At 39.1% G+C, this 25,347-nt stretch overlaps 1 protein-coding gene across 1 annotated transcript; it reads left to right on the forward strand.

Moving 5' to 3' along the window:
• Positions 1 to 5,707: 5,707 nt before the first annotated feature.
• On the forward strand, positions 5,708 to 13,324 carry MED18 (mediator complex subunit 18). The gene is made up of 3 exons (XM_079115273.1): positions 5,708 to 5,827; positions 6,420 to 6,567; positions 11,788 to 13,324. The coding sequence occupies exons 2-3, from the start codon at positions 6,495 to 6,497 to the stop codon at positions 12,339 to 12,341; spliced, it is 627 nt and encodes a 208-aa protein (XP_078971399.1). The 5' UTR covers positions 5,708 to 5,827; positions 6,420 to 6,494; the 3' UTR covers positions 12,342 to 13,324.
• The last annotated feature ends 12,023 nt before the right edge of the window (positions 13,325 to 25,347 follow it).

Consider the following 25,347-nt stretch of genomic DNA (forward strand, 5'->3'; position numbering starts at 1 on the left):
TCGGTTCATGACTGTGTGACGACTGTAGCAAGCAGCCCTTGTTTCTGGATGTAAATGGTCAAAGAAACAAGTGCTCTGTTGTATTGATTAAAATAGTTCCAATGGGGGGAAAAATGGCTGGTGGTGTGGCTCAGCGGTTAGGTGTCCCGGATTTCAAATCCTGGTAAAAAAAAAAAAAAAAAAAAAAAAAAAAAAGAGAGAAAAGGATATATATATGTATATGCTCTATGAAGAAAAGTGTAGCAGGGTATGGGGAACAGGATAACGAACAGCAATCTTTTAAAAAATGTTTTGATTGTTGATGGACCTCATTTTACTCATTTTATATACAGTGCTGAGGGTTGAGCCCAGAGCCTCACACGTGCTAGGTAAGCGCTCTACCACTGAGCCACAACCCCAGTCCCATACTGCAATCTTACTTCTTTTGAGATGGAGTCTTGCTATGTTGCCCAGGCTGATCTTGAACTCCTGGTTTTGAGTGATCCTCCTGTCTCAGTCTCCCAAGTTGCTGGGATTAAATGTGTGTATCCCTATACCCAGCAGGGAGGACCTCTCTAACAAAGGGATATTTGAGTAGAGACGTAAAGAAGCACCAGAGTGAATCCCGAAATTCATTGAGGAACCAGAGTTCTAGGAACACTGTACAATTATAGAAAACTCAAGATAGGAGCATGCTTGAGGAGACCAAGTTAGAGCAATAAGAACAGTGTGGCTGGAGGGCAGGGTGTCACAGAGGGAGAGGGTAGACATACATGGTCATAGAGGTGGTAGGATATGGGCAGACTGTAGAAGCATAATGACTTCTGCTTTTACTTTGAGTAGAGGAATCAGACATGAATTGATGAGGATTTGAGAGATAATGAGATTAAAAAACAATGGCTTACCCTTTCTGTAGGGTCATGTATATAGGAAGTAGTCAATATATGTCAGCTACTCTTGGAGAAAGTATGTAACACTAAGGTTGGGAGCCTAACACTGAGTTTAATAGGGTGGTAGATCTATCTAGTTCTCCTTAGGCCAGTCTAGAAAGCTGACAAAGGAAGCTTGTATGGGTATGGGTATGTTGCAATCCATGTTAATAGTCTGCTGTGCTGATGAAGACAGGCCAAATACTCTTCCTACTCCTTGGAGCCCAGTCTAGTGACTGGCTGGGAAATATTAAATATATGAACTTTCCTCCTGCTTTGCTGCCACTAATTGCAATAATTGAGGAAATTTACAATGGGAAAAGGGCTCATGAATTCAGAAGGAAGCATATAAAAAGACAGATTTGGTATCAAAGAGAACTGAATTTGTGAATTCTGATACTGGCTGTGTGGCCCTGGGTAAGTTACCTCACCCTTCTGACCCTCTCTTTCCACTTCTATAAAGTACAGACAATAGGAGCTAGGGCTGTAGTTCAGTGGCAGAACACTTGCCTAGCGTGTGTGAGGTACCAGGTTTGACCCTCAGTACCACATAAAAAAATAAACAAATAAAGGCATTCTGTCCATCTATAACTATAATTTTTTTTAAAGTACAGACAATAATATGTACCTATTTATATTTTTTTTTATTGTTCTTGTACTGGGGATTGAACTCAGGGATGCTTTACCCCTTTTTTTCTTGTTTTATTATTATTATTATTATTTTTAGTTATAGATAGACACAATACCTTTGTTTTATTTATTTTTCTCTGTTGCGGAGGATCGAACCCACTGCCTCACACATGCTAGTCAAGCACTATACTACTGAACCACAACCCCAGTTCCCAACCCCAGCCCTTTTTATTTTTTATTTTGAGACAGGGTCTCACTGAATTGCTTAGGGCCTTGCTAAGTTGCCCAGGCTGCCTTCAAACTTGAGATCCTCCTGCCTCAGCCTTCGAATTGCTGGAATTACAGGCATGTGCCACCATACCCAGAAATATGTACCTTTAGTAGTATTTGGTGTGTAGCAGCTATTTAATAATTAGTAGCTATTCTGGTATATCAAATGTGATTTTAGCTCAGCGGTAGAGCACTTGCCTAGCATGTGTGAAGCACTGGGTTTGATTCTCAGTACCATGTATAAATAAATAAAAATAAAGGTCCATCAACAACTAAAAAAAATTTAAAAAACACAAACATCCGCTGCATCTGAAGAGCACATATATAAAGAAAATACATGAGGCTGGAGGTGTTGCTCAGTGGTAGAGCACTTGCCTAGCAGCATTGAGGTACTGGGTTCAAATTCCAGCACCACAAATACACACACACACACACACACACAAACACACACACACACACACACACACACACACACACACAAAATAAACCATGATTCCTTCCTCCATAATGTTTACATTCTATCCAGGGAGATGAGTCATGCACAAAATATATTCAATAAGATACAATGTTATTGTTCAAATGAGAGATGTAAAATAAACTATATTAGCAACCATTTACTGAGTGCTCCTAAGTCAGGCACTGTGCTAAGTGCTTTTATAATCTTCTCAATTAATTTTTGCAACCTTCCTCTCAAAAAGTACTATTTTGGGCTGGGGATAGCCCAGCTGGTAGAGTGCTTGCCTTGCAAGCACAAAGCCCTGAATTTGATCCCCAGTACCAAAATAAATAAATTAATAAATTAATTAAATAAAATTTAAAAAGTACTATTTTTGTCTATGGCCTTACCATCCCAAATGTGCCTAATCTCAAAAGCCAAGCAGGGTCAGGCCTGGTTAGTACTTGGATAGAAGAAGGTACAGATGTGGTGGTGACACACCTGTAGCCCCAGCACTGGGGAGACTGTGATCACTTGAATCCTGCCATTGGAGAGCAGCTTGGGCAACATTGTGAGACTAGGTTTCAAAAACCAAAAAAGGTTCTATTATTATCTCTATTTTACAAAAAAGGAAGCTGAGGCCAGAGAGGGGAAGTGAATTGCCCAAGGTTGCACAGGTGGGTGGTAGTACAGCACAGGGGTAAACCCCATTCTAAGCTACAGTATTTATATCCTTATCAAAGCAAATAATTGCTATAACAGGGATTGTCCGGTTTTACCACATTTTTCACACATTTCCTAGCCATCTTTAAAAAGAGGAAGTGCTACCATGGGCATTCAAGGTAGGAATCTAGATATGGGTGACTGTCCTCTCTTTCTCTGGTCATTAAATCATCCACTCATTCATGTTTTTTTTTTTTTTTTGCATTTATTTTTGCATTTTATTCTCAATTATTACAGTGCATGTCAAATACTGGAAACTCCATATTGTTGATGTGTTTTTTTTGTTTGTTTTTGTTTTTTTGCGGTGCTGGGGATTGAACCCAGATCCTTGTGCTTGCAAGGCAAGCACTTTACCAACTGAGCTATATCCCTAGCCCTCCATATTGTTAATGTACAAATGAAAAACAGCTTTCAGTTTTCTAAAAGAAAACAGTACAGTTCTTTATTTTTAATTATATTATTAATACTTGACTGTAAAATGCAAGACTGTATAAAGAAACACATTTTCAGCAAAAATCTGAAAAATAAATATAAGAACTATCATTATTATGTTTCTAAATTATTAGTTTCGTTTACATTTTTGAAATCTTTCTTTCATAGTTATCTCAGCCAGAGTGGACCACAGCACTCCAGGCTCTCTTTCCTAAGTTTTTCTCCACACTGCAGCCAAGGTGATCTTTTCATTTTTATTTTTAAATTTTTGTGATTTTATTGTTGTTGTTGTTTATCATTTACTTATCCTAGGGATATGAGCCACATCCCCAGCCCCACATCCACTTTTCTTGAGCAGGGTCTGACTAAGTTGCTTAGAGCCCTGCCAAGTTGCTGAGGCTGGCTTTAAACGCGGGATCCTCCTGCCTCAGCTTCCTGAATCACTGGGATTTCAGGATTGGACCACTGCACCATGCTAAGGTGATCTTTTTAAAGCTCACATCTGATCTTTAGTTTGGTATGTAAAGTCCTTCAGGATCTGGGCCTTACTCCTCTTCCATTTCTTACTCCCTCCTACCTCAGATTCTATAGCTTAATTCTACTTAATTTGGTGTTCTTTGGTAATGCTGTTCCCCATTGCCTCCAATTCCCTTTCTTCCTTTTTAATCTAGCTAATGCCTGTTATGACACCATCAAGTTACTTTGAGCATTAATGACCTCTTCCAGGAAAACTTCCCTGATGCCCTCAGGATGGGTGAAGTGCCCTGCTTGCTTCCAAAACAGCTGGGCTGTTTATATCTCATTACCCAACTGTATCAAATCACATGGTACTGTTTCCTTAGTTTAACTCTGCTTCCTTACAAATGTGCTGATCAACTCTTTTGAAGACACAGTTGGAATCAACACTTAAAATGAACATTTAAAGCACAGTAGACTTTCAAAAGTCTGCTGAGTCCAATTTAAAAAAAAAAAAAAAAAAAAAAGAATCCTAGCAAGTGGTGGAGGTCTGTAATGACAGATGATGGAGATGGGAGGCAGAAGGATGGCAAGTTTGAGGTCAGCGTCAGCAATTTAGTGGGACCCTGTCTCATAATGAAAAATAAAAGGTGCTGTGTGTGCAAGCAAGCTGGAAAGACAGCAGGTGCTCACACCTGTGATCCCAGTGACTCATGAGGTTGAGGCAGTAAGATCACCAGTTCAAGGCCAGTCTCTGCAACACTGTGGAAGTCCTAAGCAATTTAGTGAGCCGGTGTCCCAAAATAAAAAATTTAAAAGGCTTGGAGATAGGGCTAGGGTTGTAGCTCAGTGGTAGAGTGATTGTCTAGCACGTGTGAGGCACCGGGCTCAATCCTCAGCACCATATAAAAATAAATAAAATCGTGATTTTTTTTTTTTTTAAAAGGCTTGGGGATATAGCTCAGTGGTAAAGCACCGCTGGGTTCAATCCTAGTAATGAAAAGGTGTGTGTGTGGGGGGGGGGCGGTAATATAGAGCAAGGAAACCAGAGCTAGTAGAAGTGGCAGTACAGTGCAGGCTTGAAGAAGATGGACTCTGAAGTCAATTGCTTGCATTTGTGGTTCAGCCTCTCTACTCCCTTGAATGTTATTTAATACCTGTTGCCTAAGTTTTCCCATTGACAAAATTACAGTAATAGTGGTACTTGATTCATGGGATTTCTGTGAGTATCACATTTAAAAATGGGATCATTTAACTTGGGGAACTTTATTTGTTTGGGTTCTAAGGACTGAACCCAGAGGCACTTTATCCCTGAACTATATCCCCATTCCTTTTAATTTTTTGAGACAGGGTTTCCCTAAGTTGCCCTGGCTGGCCTCAAATTTGTGATCCTCCTGCCTCAGTCTCATGAGTTGCTGGGATTACAAGCAAAATATTATTTAAGGGCGGCTTCCCTTTTCACCTTCAGGTATCTAAGAAAAAAAAGGTCTTTGTTTATAACCTTCTTCTCTTCTTTCCTCAAGCTCCCTTTGCCGTCCAAGTCAGCGTTTCTGAGTTCAAAGTTTAAGCATAAGTTCTTTTTTCAGTCCTATTGGTTCCAAGAGAGTTGCTACATAAAAACATCTCCGGGCTGTCGAACTTCGAAAAAAAAAATATATTTTCCTAAAGGAGGGCCAATGACGTCAAGCAGCCCTCGCTACCCACGAGCAGTTACCGTATGAAGGAAGGCTCCTTTGCGCATGCGCTTCTGCTTGCCCGTCCGGAAAAAAAAAAAAAAAAATTTGTACCCTCTCGGCATCCTTACGTCGCGGGGCGGCAGTGTCTCTCCTCGTTTGCTTGGCGTAGACTTCCTGCCGGAAGTGGGAAGAGGAGGAGGTGGGGTGGTGGCGCTCGTGGTGGGTCGTGCTAGGCTCGAGATCGTGCGTATTCTGAGATCTGGGAGATAATTGTCGCTCAGAGGCTGCGGGCGGAGGTACATTTTTCTAGTGTAAATGCACACGTGTCTTGGATGCCGGCTTAGGAGGATCTGTACTATCGTTTTATAAAAGAACTTCATGCTTCCGCACGGCTCTCTGAGAAGGCGTATTCAGAGAGGCAGAATGCCCAGATTCCAGTCGGTTGCAGGCTCTGTCACTGACAGTGTGCGCTGTGACTTGCCTTGTGCCCCTCTCCGTGTCTCTGTATCCTCATCTGTAGAATGAAGGTCACTTGTCAGTTTTTCTGAATGTTACTGAATGTCCATTATGTCATTTGAGCCTCCAGAATCGGGAGGATTAATATCATTGACCCCATTTTATAAGGAAAAGACGGTGAGAGGTTACATGACTTCCTCAAGATTGAACAGATAACTTTTTGAGATTTCAGAACTTGAAACTAGAATGTTACTCTGTAACTCCTTGGTCACAAATCTTCTTCGTATGTTTCTATATCATCAGTTCCTGGAACTGGCCATATAAGCAAATACTCAAGAAGTTTTGAATTAATTAGTCTTTTGATTCCAAGGCTAATGCCATGCAAATCTGGTTTCTATCTCTCAGATGTATAAACAAATGTAACTTTTCCAGGTGTATCCTGTGTCTTACCTGACGGTCCAGTTCTGAGTCCAGTTCTGTAGTCTTCAATTTAATCAGCCAGACACCATGGAGGCACCCCCAGTCACCATGATGCCTGTTACTGGGGGCACCATTAATATGATGGAGTACCTGCTTCAGGGTGAGTGAACCAGAAAGCTGGGATTACCTGCTTTCCTCTTCTCTTCAGCTTCTCTGGAAATGAAGACAAAATAAAGGCAACCTGCATAGTTTCTGACACTCACCAATTTCCACCCCCCTGCAGTGCTGGGGCTTGAACACAGGACCCACTATTCACAAATCTTATGATTCTGTCCTATATCATAAAGTGAATGAACCCCCAGCTCCATAGTTTTTGAATTTTTTTTCATTTAAAATTATAGTTGCAAATGCATTAAGCCCTTTAAATTTGCCAGTTTAAACATTTGAAATTATTGTGCATCAATCCGTAGAACTTTTTCATCTTGCAAAACTGAAACTTTATACCTATTAAATACTAATTTTCCCTCTCTACTTCCAGTCTTTAGCAACTATCTTTCTACATTCTAATTTTGAATACCTTAGATACCTCATATGAGTGAGATAATACAGTATTTGCCTTTTTGTGTCTGACATATTTCATTTAGCGTAATGTACTTGGGGTTCATCCATTTTATGATTTAGGACAGAATCAGTTTCTTTGTTTTTTTTTCCCCCCCTGTACTTGTGATAGAACTCAGGGCCTCACTCATGCTAGGCAAATACTATACCCTGAGCTACAGCCCTAGCCCTTTAAAAATTTTTTATTTTGAGTCAGGGTCTTGCAAAGTTCCTTAGGCTGCTCTTGAATGTGCCATCCTTCTTTGGATTAACCTTCCTTAGCTTCCCAAGTAGCTAGGATTACAGGGATACATCATCATACCTGGCCAGAATGTCCTTCCTTCCTTCCTTCCTCCCTCCCTCCCTGGGATTGGATTGAACCCAGGGGTGCTTAACACTGAGCCACATCTCCAGCCCTTTTGTGTATTTTATTTAGAGACAGGGTCTTACTAAGTTGCTGAGACTGGCTTTGAACTCACAATCCTCCTGTCTCAGTCTCTCTAGCCACTGGGATTACAAGTGTGTGCCACCACACCTGGCTTTATTGTGGTTTTGATTTATATTTCTCTGGTGATTAGTGATATCGAACATCTTTTCATATGCATGTGAGCCATTTGTATATCTTCTTTGGAGAATTGTCTATTCAATCTTTGCCTACTTTTACATTATTAGATTTTTTGTTGTTGAGTTGTAAGAGTTGTTTATATATTCTGAATGTTAACTTCTTATTTTTTTTTAATTTTTTTTTTTTTAGTTGTATTCGGGCACAATACCTTTATTTATTTATTTTTATGTGGTGCTGGGGATCGAACCCAGTGCCTCACACATGCTAGGCAAGTGCTGTGCCATTAAGCCATAACCCCAGCCCAACTTCTTATATTTTTGATTTGAAAATATTTTCTCCATGCTGTAGGTTGCTTTTCACTCTGTTGATTACATTGATACACAGAGTTTTTCAATTTTTATCTATTTTTGCAGAAAAAAACTAATTTTAATGAGTTCTAGTTTAACAGTTCTTTCTTTCATGGATTGTGCCTTTGAAATAATATTTAAAAAGTCATTATGAAACCTAGGACCATCTAATATTCTTTGTATCCTCTAAAAGTTTTATAATTTGGGATTTTACATTTAGATCTGTGATGCATTTGGGAATAATTTTTGTGAAGATTGTGTATCCCAAACCTTTTTGCAGACATGCACTTTGCCATCACTCGAAAGTTTCTTCTTAGACCTCATCCTAACCCTCCCCCTCCAATTGGAAGAGCTGCTGTTCTATCTGTAATCATAGATTATGTGGGAAAGAACGTCATGTGGAATGTACTCTTTTGTTAAGGGCTTCTTCTGGTCAGAATAGCTATTTCAGTATCCATTCATATTGGTATGCATATGAATAGTTTTTTGTTTTTGTTTTTGTTTTTGTTTTGCAATATTGGGGATTGAACCCAGACCTGGCACATGCTAGGCAAGTGCTCTACCACTGAGCTACATACCCAGCCAGTTTTATTTTATTTTGAGACAGAGTCATGCTAAGTTGCTGGAGCTGGTCTTGATTTGGGATCCTTCTGCTTCATGCTCCCAAGTAGCTGGGATGGTAGTTGTTTTTTATTAATAGCTCAGCAGTATCCCATTGTTTATCACAATGTGTTTATTCTACTGTTGATGGGCACCTGTTCTGTTTCTGGCTTTTGGCTACTATGAAAACAGCTGCTAAGAACTTTCTCTCTCTCTTTTTTTTTTTGGATGAATACCCAGGAGTGGGATTGCTGAGTCAAACAACTATTTTTGAGTTAAATTTATTGATTTCCAAGAGATGCCTCAGATAATAAAAATACTGATGATGATATTTTTGAGCATCTACCCTGTACCTGGCCTTTGCTTCCCTAGTAGCTGGGATTACAGGTATATGCCACCACACCCAGCTCCAATACTACCATTATTACCTTCAAAATTAGTAGTAAATTTAGTGAGGCCCGAGGCAACTTAGTGAGAGCCTGTCTTAAAATGAAAAGGGTCGGGGATGTGGCTCATTGGTTAAGCACCCCTGGGTTCAATCCCTAGTACCAAAAAATAAAACAAAAAAGAAGGAAAGAAATTTAATAATAAATTTCATTCATTCATTATCTGTTCCATATTCAAAATTTTCCAAATTGTTCCTCAAAAGTTTTACAGGTTATATGTAAAAACTATATCATTTTATGTAAGGGTATCTCCAGATTTTAGGGATTCCTGGAACCAGTACCCCGCAGATACTGAGAAACAACTGTACCACCTTTACTATAGACTCTATGTAAGGCTTGTATTCATTGACCCATGCCACATCCTTATTTCATTACCATTTTCCCTCTTGTACAATATACTTCAGCCACACTGGTATCTTTTCATTTCCTTAAATTTGCCAGGCCCTTTCCTGCTCATGGTCTTTGCACTTGATGATCCCTCTGCTCTGGAACCCTTTCCCAAACATCTCTCTCTAACCCTTTCATTTTCATCCTTTGGATCTTAGCACAGGTTCATCTCTTTATAGACCACTTTATAGACCTTTCTGACCACTCCAGCCCCTCAGAGTGGTTCTTCTCCATCGTCCCCACAAATTATTCTATCATCTACCTTTTATTTCTAATTTTTGTTTGTTTGTTTACTTATTTTGTTGTTGTTGTCTTTACGAACTGTAATCTCTATAAGGTTAGGGCCTCCTACTGCCTAGCACAGTGTGCCCAGGCACAACTCTTAAAATCTTCAATGACATAATTACCAGGACCTGTTGCTTTACTTGCAACCCTGTTGGTTTTCAAATATTTAGTCTTTTGAATCTTACAGTCAATTTTTACAATATAGTGGCATTGTTATAGTGATCTAAAGAAAGTGTTGGGAACATCTGAAGAAAAACATTCTTAGTATAAGGAATAAGAGAAAGATCTCTGAAGAGAAATACATTGCCAGATACTTGGCATTTTCAGAGATTAGTAGGAAGGTCACTTGCTAGAGGGACTGATAAAGGGGAGAAGTGGAAAGAGATGATGTTGGACAGATAGCAGAGACAATAATATGTAGGATCTTGTAGAAAATAGTGAAGACTATATTTTATTTTAAATCACATAGGAAACCACTAGAAGGTTCTGAGCAGAGGATTTATTTACCTTCTATTTTATTTATCTATTTATATAGTTTTCATTTTTGCCTTATATTTTAAAAAGACCACTTAGCTATTGTATAGAAAAAAGAAGACAAGGTTGATGAACCAGGCATGAGGGCACATGCCTGTAGTCCCAGCTATTAAGGAGGCAGAAGGATCACTTGAGCTCAGGAAGTCAAGGTCAACTTGGGCAACATAGCAAGACCCCAATTTTAAGAAAAGGTGAGGGAAAGGTGGAAACAGGCTACTGCAAAGACCAAGCAAAAATGAAAGCGAGTTGGACTAGGTGCAAATGATCAGGGAGGGAAAGGTGGTTGGATTTTGCTTTTATTTTAGAAGTATGGATTCGATGTATATAGGATGTTGGAAAAAGGAGTCAAAGATGATTCCATGGTTTTGGCCTGGGAAACTGAAAGCTGAGAGTTGCCATTTACTGTGATGGGAAAGACACAGGAGAAGTAAGATTTTGAGGCAGAAAAATCAACAGTTTAATATTGAATATGTTAGGGTGAAGATGTGTGTTAGGAACCAGGTGTGGTGGCACAAGCCTGTAATCTGCAGCAACTCAGGAGGCTGAGGCAGGAGGACTGCTAGTTCAGAGCCTCAGTAACTTAGCAAAACTCTAAGCAACTTAGTGAGACAGTATCTCAAAATAAAAAGTTCTGGGAATGTGACTCAGTGTTAGGCACACTTGGGTTTAATCCCTGGTACCAAAAAAAAAAAAAAAAAAAAAAAGAGAAAGAAGAGACAGATGTGTGTTTGGCATCCAAGTGGAAGTAGACAATTTGGATGTATGAGTCTGTAGTTCATGAGATACAAATGTGGGAGTCCTCAGGGCATAAATAGTATTTAAAGCTATGGGATCAAATTAAGTCACCAAGGGAGGAAGAGACTTATTGTTTTTTGCGGGGAGGGATTGGTGGTTTTTTGTTTGTTTGTTTTTATTTTTTGTTTGGTACCAGGAATTGAATCCAGGGATGCTTTACCACTGAACTGTATCCCCAACACTTTATTTTTTATTTTTTAGATTTTGAGACAGGGTCTCGCTAAGTTACTTAGGGCCTCACTAACTTGCTGAGGCTGACCTTGTGATCCTCTTGCCTCAGCCTCCTAATTGCTGGGATTACAGGCATGTGCCAGCACACCTGTCGAATAGATTATTGATAGAGAAGAGAACCAGGAATGAATTGCAGGACCCTCCATCATTTAGGGATGAAGAGATTAAGTAAAGAAAACTTAAAAGGAATGATCAATTTTATTTATTTATTTATGTATGGTCCTAAGGATTGAACCCAGTGCCTTACACTTAGAAGGCAAGTGCTCTACCACTGAGCTATAGCTCCAGCCCCACTGTTGCCTTGTAAAGGTCCTGAGGCCAACGACCAAAGACTTCTGGAGATTAACGTTTCTAAGGAAATGCTAAAGATTTCTAGTACCAAATAAGAAAAAGCAAAAAATTGAAAGGGAAATAACTTTATCATAATGTTATATAATAACTTGGCAGTGTAACTCCTTATATATTAGGCCTGTGTTTTGTAAGAGACTACTAGACTAAACTGTTGGGGTTTTCATTTTAGGTTTTTTTTTTAATTGCTAATTCTATGACCCACAATGAAAGCTGAGACTCAGTAGTGCTTTTTCCCTCTTTAGGAAGTGTTTTAGACCACAGTTTGGAAAGCCTCATCCACCGCCTTCGTGGTTTATGTGACAACATGGAACCTGAAACTTTCCTTGACCATGAGATGGTATTCCTCCTTAAGGGCCAGCAGGCCAGCCCATTTGTCCTGAGGGCCCGGCGCTCTATGGATAGAGCAGGGGCACCCTGGCATCTGCGTTACCTGGGACAGCCAGAAATGGGAGACAAGAACCGCTATGCCTTGGTGCGAAACTGTGTGGACATTGCCACATCTGAAAACCTCACAGATTTCTTGATGGAAATGGGCTTCCGCATGGACCATGAGTTTGTTTCCAAGGGACACTTGTTCCGTAAGGGCATTATGAAGATTATGGTATACAAGATTTTCCGTATCCTGGTGCCTGGGAACACAGACAGCACTGAGGCCTTGTCACTCTCCTATCTTGTGGAATTAAGTGTTGTTGCACCAGCCGGGCAGGATGTGGTCTCTGATGACATGAGGAACTTTGCTGAGCAGCTGAAACCTCTGGTTCACCTAGAGAAAATAGACCCCAAAAGGCTCATGTGACTAAGACAGTCTGTACTCACCTGTTAGAAAAAAGATATTATAGTGTCTCTGTTTAGGGCTGGGGATATGGCTTGGTTGGTGTTTGCCTAGCGTGTACAAGGGCCTGGGTTCAATCTCCAGTCCACCAAAAAGAAAAAGGAAAAAAAAATGCCCCAGTTTACCACTGCCAGCCGGATATTCCCTTGGGAAGGACCATGAGAGTTTACTTGGTTCTTTGCAATGTTTTCCTCATGAGGTTTCACTTTCATGGCAACCTTTTATTTTTATTTAATTTTTAATTTTTTATTTTTTAGTACTGGGAAATGAACCCAAGGGCACTTGACCACTGAACCACATCCTCAACCCTTTTTTATTTTTTATTTAGAGACAGAATCTTACTGAGTTGCTTAGGGCCTTACTAAGTTGCTGAGGCTGGCTTTGAACTTGATATCCTCCTACCTCAGCCTCCCAAGCTGCTGGGATTACAGATGTGCATCACCACACCCAGCCATGGCAGCCTTTTTAAATTAAAGGCTCAGGGTAACACAGAACTTCTGTCTAATCCCTCTGCATAAAGAGGGGAAATTGGGACAAATTAGCTTTTGGAAAGAAAAGTCTCTTGTTCGGCCATTTGTGTGTAAGGTTTATTAGCAGTCTGTAAGCTTGTGTTGAATGGTAATAAAGGCTATTAAAAAAATGTCTGTAATTCTGCTTCTTTATCTCTTACTCTACACACTCAGGGTAGATTCATTAACAGTTGAAGCAACAACAGTGATAATTCTGTTTTAATTTTCTGGTTGTTTGTAGTGCTGAAGATAAAACCCAGGACCTCAAGCATACTCGGCAAACACTTTACCACTGAGATATAGCCCCGGTCCCTTAGTTTTAATTTTATAGACATGATAGTTCTCACTTTTCATGAAGTGGCACATTTGTTGATGAGATATTTTTAAATGCAAAAGTAATGAGTAATATCTGAGGAAATACACTAATTCTATTTGGTATATAGCCTTCTAGTCTTTAGTTTTTGTAAATTTGTATACACACACACACACACACATATTTGTAAAAAATAGTCCGTATATATTGGCTTTCTGTTTATTTTCCAGGATATTAATCTATAGTGTCCTTTTGTAAAAGTAAAAAAAAAAACAAAAACTCATTTATTACGTTCTTAGGTGTCAGTGCTATCCTGTTATTTTTTAGTTTTGTCTTCTTTTTACTTATACATGACAATGAATTTTTTAAAATTATATTTTAGTTGTTGATGAACCTTTATTTTATTTTTTAGATATTTTTTAGATGTTGATAGACCTTTATTTTATTCATTTATTTATATGCAGTGCTGAGAATCAAACCCAGTGCCTGACACACGCGAGGCAAGTGCTCTACCACTGAGCCACAACCCCAGCCCATGCCACTGCATTTTGACATATCATATACACGTGGAGTATGACTTTCCATTTTTGTGGTTCTACATGATGTGGAGTTACACTGGTTGTGTATTCATGTATGCTTGATTCATTCTACTGTCTTTCCTATTCCCATTCTCCCTCCCTTCTCTTCATTCTCCTTTATCTAATCCAGTGAACTTCCATTTGACCTTTAGTTTTTTGGGATTGGCTTATTTCATTTAGCATGCTCATCTCCAGTTCCATCTATTTACTGACAAATGCCATAATTTCATTCTTTATGGCTGAGTAATAGTCCATTGTGTGCATGTATCACATTTTCTTTATCCATTCATCTGTTGAAGGGTACCTAGGTTGGTTCTATAGCTTAGCCTAAGTTCTTTAGGTATGTTAAAGCAGACTCTTTTTGACCACGGGCATATTTCAGTGGCAGAGCGCTTGCCTAGCATGCCTGAGTCCTTGGTACCCTGGACCATAATAAATTTTTAAATTAAAAAAAAGACCCATTTTGTAAACAGGGAAATAGAGGTACAGAGCAATTATCTTTTTCTAGGTTATACAGCTTTGATTAGCAGAGCTAGTATTTAAATATTGACAGTTATAATTACTCTTTGTATTTTATCATTAAGGTTTGCAATAAATTGATTCCTCTTCTTTTGGATTTTTAGTTTGATTCCATTGTTTTGCTTTTATGCACTATGCTATAATGCTAGTGCTTCAATTAAGTTTTTGTTGATAGCTGTGATGCTTTAGGATAAATTTAGGGAACTGCTGAGTCAAAGGGTATGTGCTATTTTTGTGGGGGGGCATGAGGGACTGAATTCGGGGGTGCTTGACCATTGAGCCACATCTCCAGCCCTTTTTTTAAAAAAATATTTGTAGATGGACACAATTTCTTCATTTAATTTATTTATGTTTATGTGGTGCTGAGGATCAAACCCAATGTGTCACATGTGCTAGGCAAGCGCTCTACCAGTGAGCTACACCACTAGCCCCTCTCTAGTCTTTTTTTTTTTTAATTTTGAGACAGGGTCTCACTAAGTTGCTTAGAGCCTGGCTAAGTTGCTGAGGCTGACTTTGAACTTGCAATCCTTCTGCTTCAGACTCTTGAGTTGCTGAGTTTACAGGTATGTGCCACTGCACCTGGCTGGGTGTGTACTATTTTAAGACAAACCATGTACTACCAGTGCCTTCCAGAAATGTCCCAATTTTAATTCCTACCAGCAATAAATGAAGTTTCCAACACTAGGTTACCTTGAAAATTCATTTTTCTCGTTTGATGATGAATGGTAACAAGTTTAAATTTTTAAAAAAATATTCCTTGCTGAGGTTTAAATTTTATAAATATTTATTGGACACATGTGAATACCCTTTTTTTTCTTTTTTATTTTTTTTTTAGTATTACTAATTTATTGAAATCAAGGATTTAGTTAAGTGGTATAGTCATATTTAACCCTAGTTAGGCTGACATCATGCTGTTCAAATGATATGGCTGAGGCTGTAGAGTTTGGAACATGCTTATTTTCTAGTTTACATATTCAGTGTTTACCTCTCCAATTAAGCCCATTTAGGAAAAAAGGAGACAATTTTGGGGGTAGAACCATAAATATATAAAATATACAAATGCTAAAGATGCAAGAGCTATCTTGTCTGCGTTTTCTCCACAGAGCTGGGCTAAGACAGTCCTTCTACCACAAAGAATGCACATGATTTGACTAAATGCTGTGTTCACTGGAACTGGGCAGGAATTGAGCTGTCACTGGAGAGGCTGGGAGAGAGGCCAAGTCCTCCTCATGTCAGTTGAATTTCCAGGCAAAACTCTGTTTCCCTGAGAGTTGAGACATTCTTCTTTTAAGAAATGCAGCAGATGTGCTGGCAATATAGCCCATCATATAAGGTGCCTGGCTTGCATGCTCAAGGCCTGGATTCGAGTCCCCAGCACTGTGGGATTGTGGAAATAACAAACCAACCAAGAAATGCAGCAGATGTATGTTTTTATGAATTTGTCACCTCATTTCAATAGCCCTAGAGAACCATACTGGGGCTGGATACTGTCTAAAATTCCTTTTAGCCATCCCATTTTTTGGAAACCTGTGGTTTACAGAGGAAGGCTGACTTCAACCGACACAGAGTCAGTAGAGTAAGTGTCTCAGTGAAAACAAATCCAAAGTGATCTTCTGGGGTGAAAACTTTCTGTAGGGGTGGCAAACCCTCTATTTTTCAAAATATTATATGTGTGTGTGTGTGTGTGCGTGTGTGTGTGTGTGTGTGTATTTGTAGTTGTAAAAGGGCACAATACCTTTATTTATTTTTTTATGTGGTGCTGATGATCAAGCTCAGTGCCTCATGTGTACTAGGCAAGTGCTCTACTACTGAGCTACAATCCCGGACTCCCTTTTCTTTATCTTTAATTATCTTTTTTAAAAATATTTTTTAGTTGTAGATGGACACAATATCTTTATTTATTCATTTTTTGATGTGGTGCTGAGGATCGAACCCAGTGCCTTGCACGTGGGAGGCAAGCACTCTACCACTGAACTACAGCCCCAGCCTCCTTCATCTTTTCTTTATTAATTTGTAAAGAGCTTCTATGTAATTTTTCCTATTTATCATTTGACTTCTAATTTAATGGATTATTTTTAGTGGAATAAATATGGATTATTTTAATGCCTGTAGTAGAGTTTTTTACTACCCTAGAGAGATTTCAGTTTACCAAAACTTATAGGTCATTAAAAATTTAGGGGCTGGGTTGTGGCTCAGTGGTAGAGTGCTTACCTGATATGTGTCATTTTATTATGGAACCTCCACTTAGTTATCCCATTTGAACCGCATTGAACAACTCAAATTCACTTTGGATCTCAATATTTTACTCAAAAGATTATATGAGAGCTGGGTGATATAACTCAGTTGTGGAATGTTTGCCTAACATGTGTGGCCCTGGATTCAATCCCCCAAACCACAGAGAGATACAAGCAAAACATTCAGCCAGGTGCTGTGGTACACACCTGTAGTCCTAGCTACTCTGGAGGCTGAGGCAGGATAGTTTGTGCAATGTTGCAAGATCTGTCTCAAACACAAACAAATGAAGTGTGTGGTGCTGAACACCTGTAATCTCATTAACTTGGGTGGCTGAGGCAGGAGAATCACAAGTTCAAGTCCAGCCTGGGAAACTTAGCAAGACTGTGCCTCAAAGTAAGTAAAAAGGGCTGGGCATATGACTCAGTGGTAGAGCATCTCTAGGTTGAATCTCCAGTACCACCCCCCCCACACACACAAATCCTTTATTAGGATGCTAACTTGTGCTACAAGTAACAGAAAACCCTCTCCAAAACTGCCTCAAACAGGTTTAAGGATGGTGTTTTCTTTACCAGAATGTTGCCCTGTGTTCCATCCCCAGCACTGATGATAAGTTCCAAGATGGGATAGTTTCAAGTTTGCTAGTGAGTTCAAAGCCAGCCTTAGCAACTTTTCAAGGCCCCAAGCAATTTAGTGAGACCCTGTATCAAAATAAAATATAAAAAGGGCTGGGGATGTGGCTCAGTGTTTAAGTACACCCGAGTTCAATCCCCTGTACCACCATACACACACACACAAAAGGCTGTACTATTTATGTTCCTTTTGCCAATACATAAAGATAAATATTCACATCCTCACCAGTCCTTTGTGTCATTAATTCTAGTCTTTTTCAGTTTGATGGATGTAAAATGGCATCTTTTGGTTTTTTCAATTTGCATTTATTTGATTATAATCAATTAAATACTAGGCTTCATGTGTGTGGTACTGGAGATTGAACCCAGGAGTGATGATTTACCTCTGGGCTAAATCCCTAACCCTTTTTTTTTTTTTTTTGCCGTGCTGGGGATTGAACCCAGGGTCTTGTGCTTATGAGGCAAGCACTCTACCAACTGAGTTATCTCCCCAGCCCTGCCCTTTTTATTTTGAGACAGGGTCTCACTGAGTTGTTTAGGGCCTTGCTCATTTGCAGAGCCTGGCCTCTACCTTTCTTTTTTATTTATTTATTTTTAGTTGTCAATGGACATTTCTTTTATTTATTTATATGCGGTACTGAGAATCAAACCCAGTGCCTTACATATGCTGGGAAGCACTGTGCCACTGAGCTACCACCCCAGCCCCTGGCCTCTATCTTTTGATCCTCTTAACTCAGCCCACCAGGTCTCTGAAATTACACGCATGAACCACTGTACCCAGCTCATTTATGCACAGATGTTTTTAATATGTGAAACTAAGATTATTCATATTCTTTTCTCATTTTTTTCCATTTGATTTCTTGTTGGTTTGCAGAAATTCTTTGTATATTCTACACATTAATCCTGTGCTTGTTTTAAACACTGCAATACCTTCTCCCAATATCTACTTATATCTTTGGCCCTTTTTCTATTTGATTTCCTGTCTTCCTGATTGCAGGAATTTTTGTATATTCTAGACATTATTTCTGTGTTCTTAACTTTCTGTCTTCTTACTTCATTTTAACTTTGTCTTTGCTGTCATTAGTTAAGTAGATATCCTGAATTTTGTGGGTTTCTGTTGTTGTTTATTTTTGTCCTAGTGACCAAACCCAGGATTTGTTCATGGTAGGCAAGTGCTCCTCCACAGAGCCACATTTCAGCAGATATCCTAATGGCTTAAAATCTTGTTCATAAAGTCTATGTGTGTGTATGTGTTTTACTGGAAATTCAACCCAGGGCCTTGCACATGCTGGGCAAATGCTCTACCCCTGAACTATATCCCCAGCCCTATTCTTTTTGTACCCCTAGGTAACATGATTTTCCTACAAATTTCTTATATTAGCTTGATAGTTTTAACTTTCACATTTAGGTCTTTAATCCATTTGGATTCCATTTTCTATATGGTTTAAAATAAAAACACAGCTTTCTTCTTCCTACAGTGAATTAGTTTCACTCCCACCATCTAAAAAACAATCTTTTCCGTGGTTGTGTCATTGTCTTTATCACATGTTAAGTTTCCATGTGTATATGCTTTATTTCTAAGGTTTCCATGCTCTCCCATTGGTCCTTCCTTTGTTAAGTGCCCATAATATGATGTTTTGATCACTGTGGCTTTGTGACAGAGCCAGTTCTACCAGGCAGGCGGGTTTTCCTACTTGGTTTTTCCCTTCATAATGCATGTTGCTTTCATAGATCTTACTCTTTCATATTCAGTTTAGAGTAGGTTTTTCTGATGTTATTGAACATATCTAAACTAATTTGGGAGGGAACTGGCATCTCTGTGTAGGACACTCCCTCCAAATGCAGTGTGGCTGACTTCCTTTACCTCTTTCAGGTCTCTGCTGAAATGTCAGAGAAGCCTTCTCTGGCCATGCTAAATTAAGTAGCACCATCACTCCCTGTCACTCTCCACTATCTATCCCTTTATCTTATTTGACCTTTTTTTCATAGTATTTCTTTCCAACTATTAATTCACTGCTTTTCTACTAGCGTGTGAGATACATGAGAACAGGTGCTTTGTTTTGTTCTCTTCTAGGCATCGGTGAAGAAGCTGCCAGGAGAGAAGGTGGGCTTTTACGCACACATCCCTAGCACCCACAAGATCTGGACTATGGTTGGTACTCTGAATCTTTGTTAAACAAACGAATTAAAATCTTCACACTGCTGAGGTCATCCCAAGTATGACATTTATTCAGGACTTCTTATGTCCTGAATAGAGTTTAAATTTTTTTTCTTGATAAACTTCTTAGGCATTGCTTTTAGGCTAATTACTATAGTCAACAAACCACTCATGCACGTCAACCTGCCACCTGTTTTTGTAAATAAAGTTTTATTGGAACACATCCACATTCATTCTTTTAAAATCTGTCTATGGCTGCTTTGTACTACAATGCCAGATTTGAGTTGCTTCAGTAGAGATCATGTGACCAACAAAATGCGAAATATTTTCTGTCTGTTCCTTTATGGAAAAGGTTTGTTCATCCTGGCAATACTCTACAGTTTAATTGCTATTGTAGGTCGTATTATATTTTTTATAACTTTGTTTTTGTTGGGGGAGGGGTGCTGAGGATCAAACCAAGGGTATTAGCATGCTAAGCAAGCACTGTATCACTGAGCTAAATTCTAGCCCTTTATTATGTTTTTAAGGTGGTTATCCTAGTGGAAGGGAGTATAACTCAGTGGTAGAGTACTTACTAGCATGCTTGAGGTCATAGGTGTGATCCCCAGCACCAGTAGCCCCCCAAAAAATGTTTGATGGTGCAAGACCTTTCCTATTGATTCTTTTTTTGTTTTCCATACAGATGGTCATATCATTGACAATCACTGTTATATCTCTTAATTTTCTATTCTTATATACTTCTTTCACTTTTTCTTGTCTGAAAAAAATGACTTAACTCTCCCATACTCTAGGAAATATTTGTGTCAATTGCTAGCATCCCATTTCTATACATAAGTGAAGAATTCACTGCAAGAGAAATTAGGAAAACTACCCCATTCACAATAGTGTCAACTGTGGGGGTCCTCTCTGCCGCGTCACGCATGGAGGAGAAAAGGGTTAACTGCAAGAGGAGGATGTTGGCGGTTTTTCTATTACCCAAAAAACTTATCTACTTAATAAACACATAAGAGCCAATACTCCTTTTATGAGAGGTGGCGTGATGGGTCTGGCCATACCAGCTCTGGTCTCTTACAACAACATGGAGTTGCCCAACTCTCCTTCATTTATAATATACAGCTAAAGGGGGCAAGGACTGGGAGGAGCTACTTCTGTGATGGACAGGATAGGGTGGAATTAGGGGAGCCATTCTCTTAGGGGGAAAATTTCAGAAGGAGACAGGGAACCACTCCCACGCAGTGCCACATGCTTCCTAGAAGACAGGCCTCTGTGTCCCATGGCTCAACCTAGTCTGATTCTGCTAAATAAGGACAGCTTTCCACACTCAACAAAAATAAAATACTTGGGAATCAATCTAACAAAAGAGGTGAAAGACCTCTACAATGAAAACTATAAAACACTAAAGAAAGAAACTGTAGAAGACCTTAGAAGATGGAAAGATCTCTCTTGTTCTTGGATAGGCAGCATTAATATTGTCGAAATGGCCATACTACCAAAAGTGTCATACAGATTCAGTGTAATTCCTGTTAAAATTCCATTGACATTCTTCATACAAATAGAAAAAAATCAATCATGACATTTATTTGGAAAAATAAAAGACCTGGAATAGCCAAGGTAATCCTTAGCAAGTAGAGTGAAGCAGGAGAGATCACCCTACCAGACCTTAAACTATACTACAGAACTACAGTAACAAAAATGACATGGTATTGGCACCAAAATAGACAAGTAGACCAATGGTTCAAAATAGAAGACACAGAGACAAACCCACATAAATATGGTTATCTCATACTAGACAAAGGTGTCAAAAATATAACTGGAGAAAAGATAGGCTATTCAACATATGGTGCTGGAAAAAAATGGAAACCCATATGTAACAAAATGAAATTAAATCTCCATCTCTCACCCTGCGCAAAACTCAACTCAAAGTGAATCAAAGACTTAGGCACTAAAACAGAGACCCTAGACCTAGTAGAAGAAAAAGTAGGCCCAAATCTTCATCCTGTCAGCTGAGGACCTGACTTCCTTAACAAGGCTCCTAAAGTGCAAGAAGTAAAACTGAGAATCAATAAATGGGATGGATTCAAACTAAAAAGCTTCTTCCCAGCAAAGAAAAAAATCAACAATTTAAAGAGAGAGCCTACAGAATGGGAAAAAATCTTTACCACACACACCTCAGATAGAGCACTAATATCCAAGATATATAAAGAACTCAAAAACTTAACCCCCAAAAAACAAATAACCCAATCAATAAATGGCTAAGGCATTGAACAGATACTTCACAGAAGAAGAAATACAATTGATAACAAACATATGAAAAAATGTTCATCATCTCTTGCAATTGGAGAAATGCAAATCAAAACTGCTCTAAGATTTCCTCTCACTCTAGTCAGAACGGCAATTATCAAAAATACAAGCAATAATAAGTGTTGGTGAGGATGTGGGGGAAAAGGTACACTCATATATTGTTGGTGGGACTGCAGATTGGTGCAACCACTCTGGAAAGCAGTATGGAAATTCCTAAGAAAACTTGGAATGGAACCACCATTTGACCCAGCTATCCTGCTCCTCGGTTTATACCCAAAGGACTTAAAATCAGCATACTACAATCATGCAGCCACATCAATGTTTATGGCAGCTCAATTCACAATAGATAGATTATAGAACCAACCTAGATGCCCTCCAACTGATGAATGGATAAAGAAAATGTGGTACATATACACAATGGAATATTACTCTGCCTTAAAGAAGAATGAAATTATGGCATTTGCTGATAAATGGATGGAGTTGGAGAATATCATGCTAAGTTAAATAAACCAATCCCAAAAAACCAAAGACTGAATGTTCTCTCTGATAAGGGAATGCTGATCCATAGTTGTGGGGTGGGTAGGGAAGAATGAAGGAACTTTGGATTGTACAGAGGGGAGTGAGGGGAGGGGTGGGGTGGTAGGGGTGGGAAGGACAGTGGATTGAGACAAACATTATTACCCTATATACGTGTATAAAAAAATTTTAAAAATAAAAAAATTAAATAAAAACAACTAGTATCCATGACTTCGTCTTGATCTTAATGCTATTGCATCAAATTTTTGTACTAAACATGAAAGAAAAATCATGATTTTTTTCAATCTTTTGGCTCATTAATGTGGTCAATGATATTGGCAGATTTTCCGCTATCGAGCCAGTCATGTTTTCTCCTGAGGTAACTCCTATGTATCATGATATATCTTTTAAATATCCTGTTGAACTTAGTTACCGATTATTTTACTTAGGATATTTGCATTGTTAAGTTCCTTAATTGCCATTCCAAGATCTGTAGAATGTGACTTTTCCCTATTTGTACAACCTTCTCTGCTGAAACTATTTTTTTTTAACCAGTCCCCTTTATGGGTGTTAATTTGCAAGATTTGAAAGGATTCAGTTATAATTGAATTCTTTTTTTTTTTTTTTTAGTGTACTGGGGATTTAACCCAGTGGCACTTTACCCCTTCTTAAAATTTTTAATTTTTTTTTTTTTTTTTTTTGGGTGCTGGGGATCGAACCCAGGGCCTTGTGCTTACAAGGCAAGCACTCTACCGATTGAGCTATCCCCAGCCGCCAAAATTTTTAATTTTGAGACAGGGTCTCACTAAGTTGTCGAGGGCATTGCTAAATTGCTAAGGCTGGCCTGAGCTTGAGATTCTCCTGTCTCAGCCTCAGAACTGCTGGGTTAAAAAAAAAAGAAAGAAAAGGAAAGAACTGCTGGGTTACAGGCCTGTGCGCCTGTGTCCAGCTTCTAGACCCTAGACATTTCCATTATAATGGCAGAAACAGGCATTTATAGTATTTGTGTATTCATGAAAGCTATGTGAGTAAAGGGCTTCTTCCCAAAGTGAATGGATCTTTAGCACTGGTCCAGCATGTCAACCTTCTTTTCTGTGGATACAGTTCGATGCTCTTGTTTATGTATTATCCTTTTCTAAAATTTTTTAATTTTAGTTGTAGATGGACACAATACCTTTCTCTCTTCCCTCCCTCCCTCTCTTTCTTTCTCTTTTTCTCTTTCTTCTCTTTTCTTCCTCTCCCTCCCTCCCTCCCCCCCTCCTTCCTTCCTTCCTACCTTCCTTCCTTCCTTCCTTCCTTCCTTCCTTCCTTCCTTCCTTCCTTCCTTCCTTCCTTCCTTCCTTCCTTCCTTCCTTCTGTCCTTCCTTCCTTTCTTTCTTTCTATGCTGAGGGTGAAACCCAGTCCTCACACATGCTAGGCAAGTGAGCCACTACTCAGTGGCTCTTGAACAACCCCAAAGCAAAATGGAACCATGGAAGGTTTGTAACACAAGAGCTCAGATGCGAGAGATGAATGCAGCTTTCAATGCTAGCCATGTCATTTACTAGCTAGAGCACCTGGGACATAATGCAGAGAATCCATTTCCTCATCTGGCAAATTGGGAATAATAATACTTTCATTCCAAGAGCGTACAACAAACTAGACTGTGTGAAGATTTTCAACACAGGGCCCTACAAGTTGCCAGGACTTTCTATTACTGTCCTCTGTGATCATTCCTGACCACAGGAAGGTCACGGAAGTCTCTCCTTCCCACCTCTGACTTTTGACAACAGCTCAGTAGAATCACTTCACATTTTATCGTGTCCCCTGTCTGGTAATTCTCTGTGTGTCTGTTTGGGCTTCTGGCTTTACCATTTAATCATTTTGGTATCTTGGGCAAATAATTTAAATTCTCACAAAGTCTATTTTCTCATCTGCAAAAGTAGCACAGTTGTAGCACCTGTTTTCATAGGTCTGTCAAGCAAATTAAATTATCAATATGCATAAAACCTAGCAGAGTCATGGCCCCATAAAGTGGTTTTTGGTTGTTTTTTTTTTTTTTTTTCTGTTGCTTTTTTTTGTTTTTGTTTTTGTTGATATTGGAGATTGAACCCAGGGTTCTTTACCACTGAGCTACATCCCAGCCCTTTTTATAAGTTGCTGAGGCTAACCTCAAACTTGTGATTCTCCCATCTCAGTCTCCCAAGTTGCTGGCATTACAGGTATGCCCTATAGTCTTTATACCTGTTCATTGTTTTCCATTCTAGTATTATTAACAAGAATGTATGCTTCTGGGGCTGGGGTTGTGGTTTGATCGTCAGCACCACATTAAAAAAAAGAAAAAATGTGTTCACCTACAGCTAAAAAATTAAAAATCAATTTATAAAAAGAATATATGTTCTTATGAGAAGGAACTCTGTTTTTTTTTTTTTTTTTTTTTTAACTATTTAGTTGTAGTGAACACAATACCTTTACTGTATTTATTTACTTATTTATATGTGGTGCTGAGGATTGAACCCAGTACCTCGCACATGCTAGGCAAGTGTTCTACCACCAAGCCACAACTGCAGCCCCAGGAACTATGTTTGGTAGTACGGAGAAAAGGTTATGAGCACAGACTTTAGATTTTTTTGTGTGTTTGGTGCTAGGGATGGAATCCAGGGCCTAAAACATGATAAGCAAGAGCTCTACCCCGCAGCCCCAGATTTGGAATTTTGGGTTCAAATTCAAACTCCACTGCAGGGGCTAAGGGTATAGCTAAGTAGTAGAATGTAGGCTTAGCATTGTTCAATGCCATGGATTTGATTTGGAGGGGTGGGTACTGGGGATTTAACCCAGGGACACTTTACCACTGAACCCCATCCCCAGTCTTTTTATTTTAAGACAGGGTCTTGCTAAATTGCTGAAGCTAGAACTTGTGATCCTTCTATCTTAGCCTCCCAGGTCTTATGAATTACAGGCATGTGTCACTCTGCCTAGCCATTGCCCTGGGTTTGATTCCTAGCACCAAAACAAAAACCTGCTTAGGTCTTAGTTTTCTGTTTCTGCAGAATGAGTGTGATCAAAGAACTCTATTCGTAGAGATTGCTGTAGGGATTAAATGAGATATTCCATTCATTTAACAGCACAGTGCCTGGAGTATATGTTGATTTACTCTACTAAATATTTTAACACTTACTCAATGTTTTATTTAGCACTGTCCTAAAAACTATTTCTGTGAACCCCCATCCCC

The sequence above is a fragment of the Sciurus vulgaris genome (assembly GCF_902686455.1).
Source record: "Sciurus vulgaris genome assembly, chromosome: 1".
In the NCBI taxonomy this organism is placed as follows: Eukaryota; Metazoa; Chordata; class Mammalia; order Rodentia; family Sciuridae; genus Sciurus; species Sciurus vulgaris.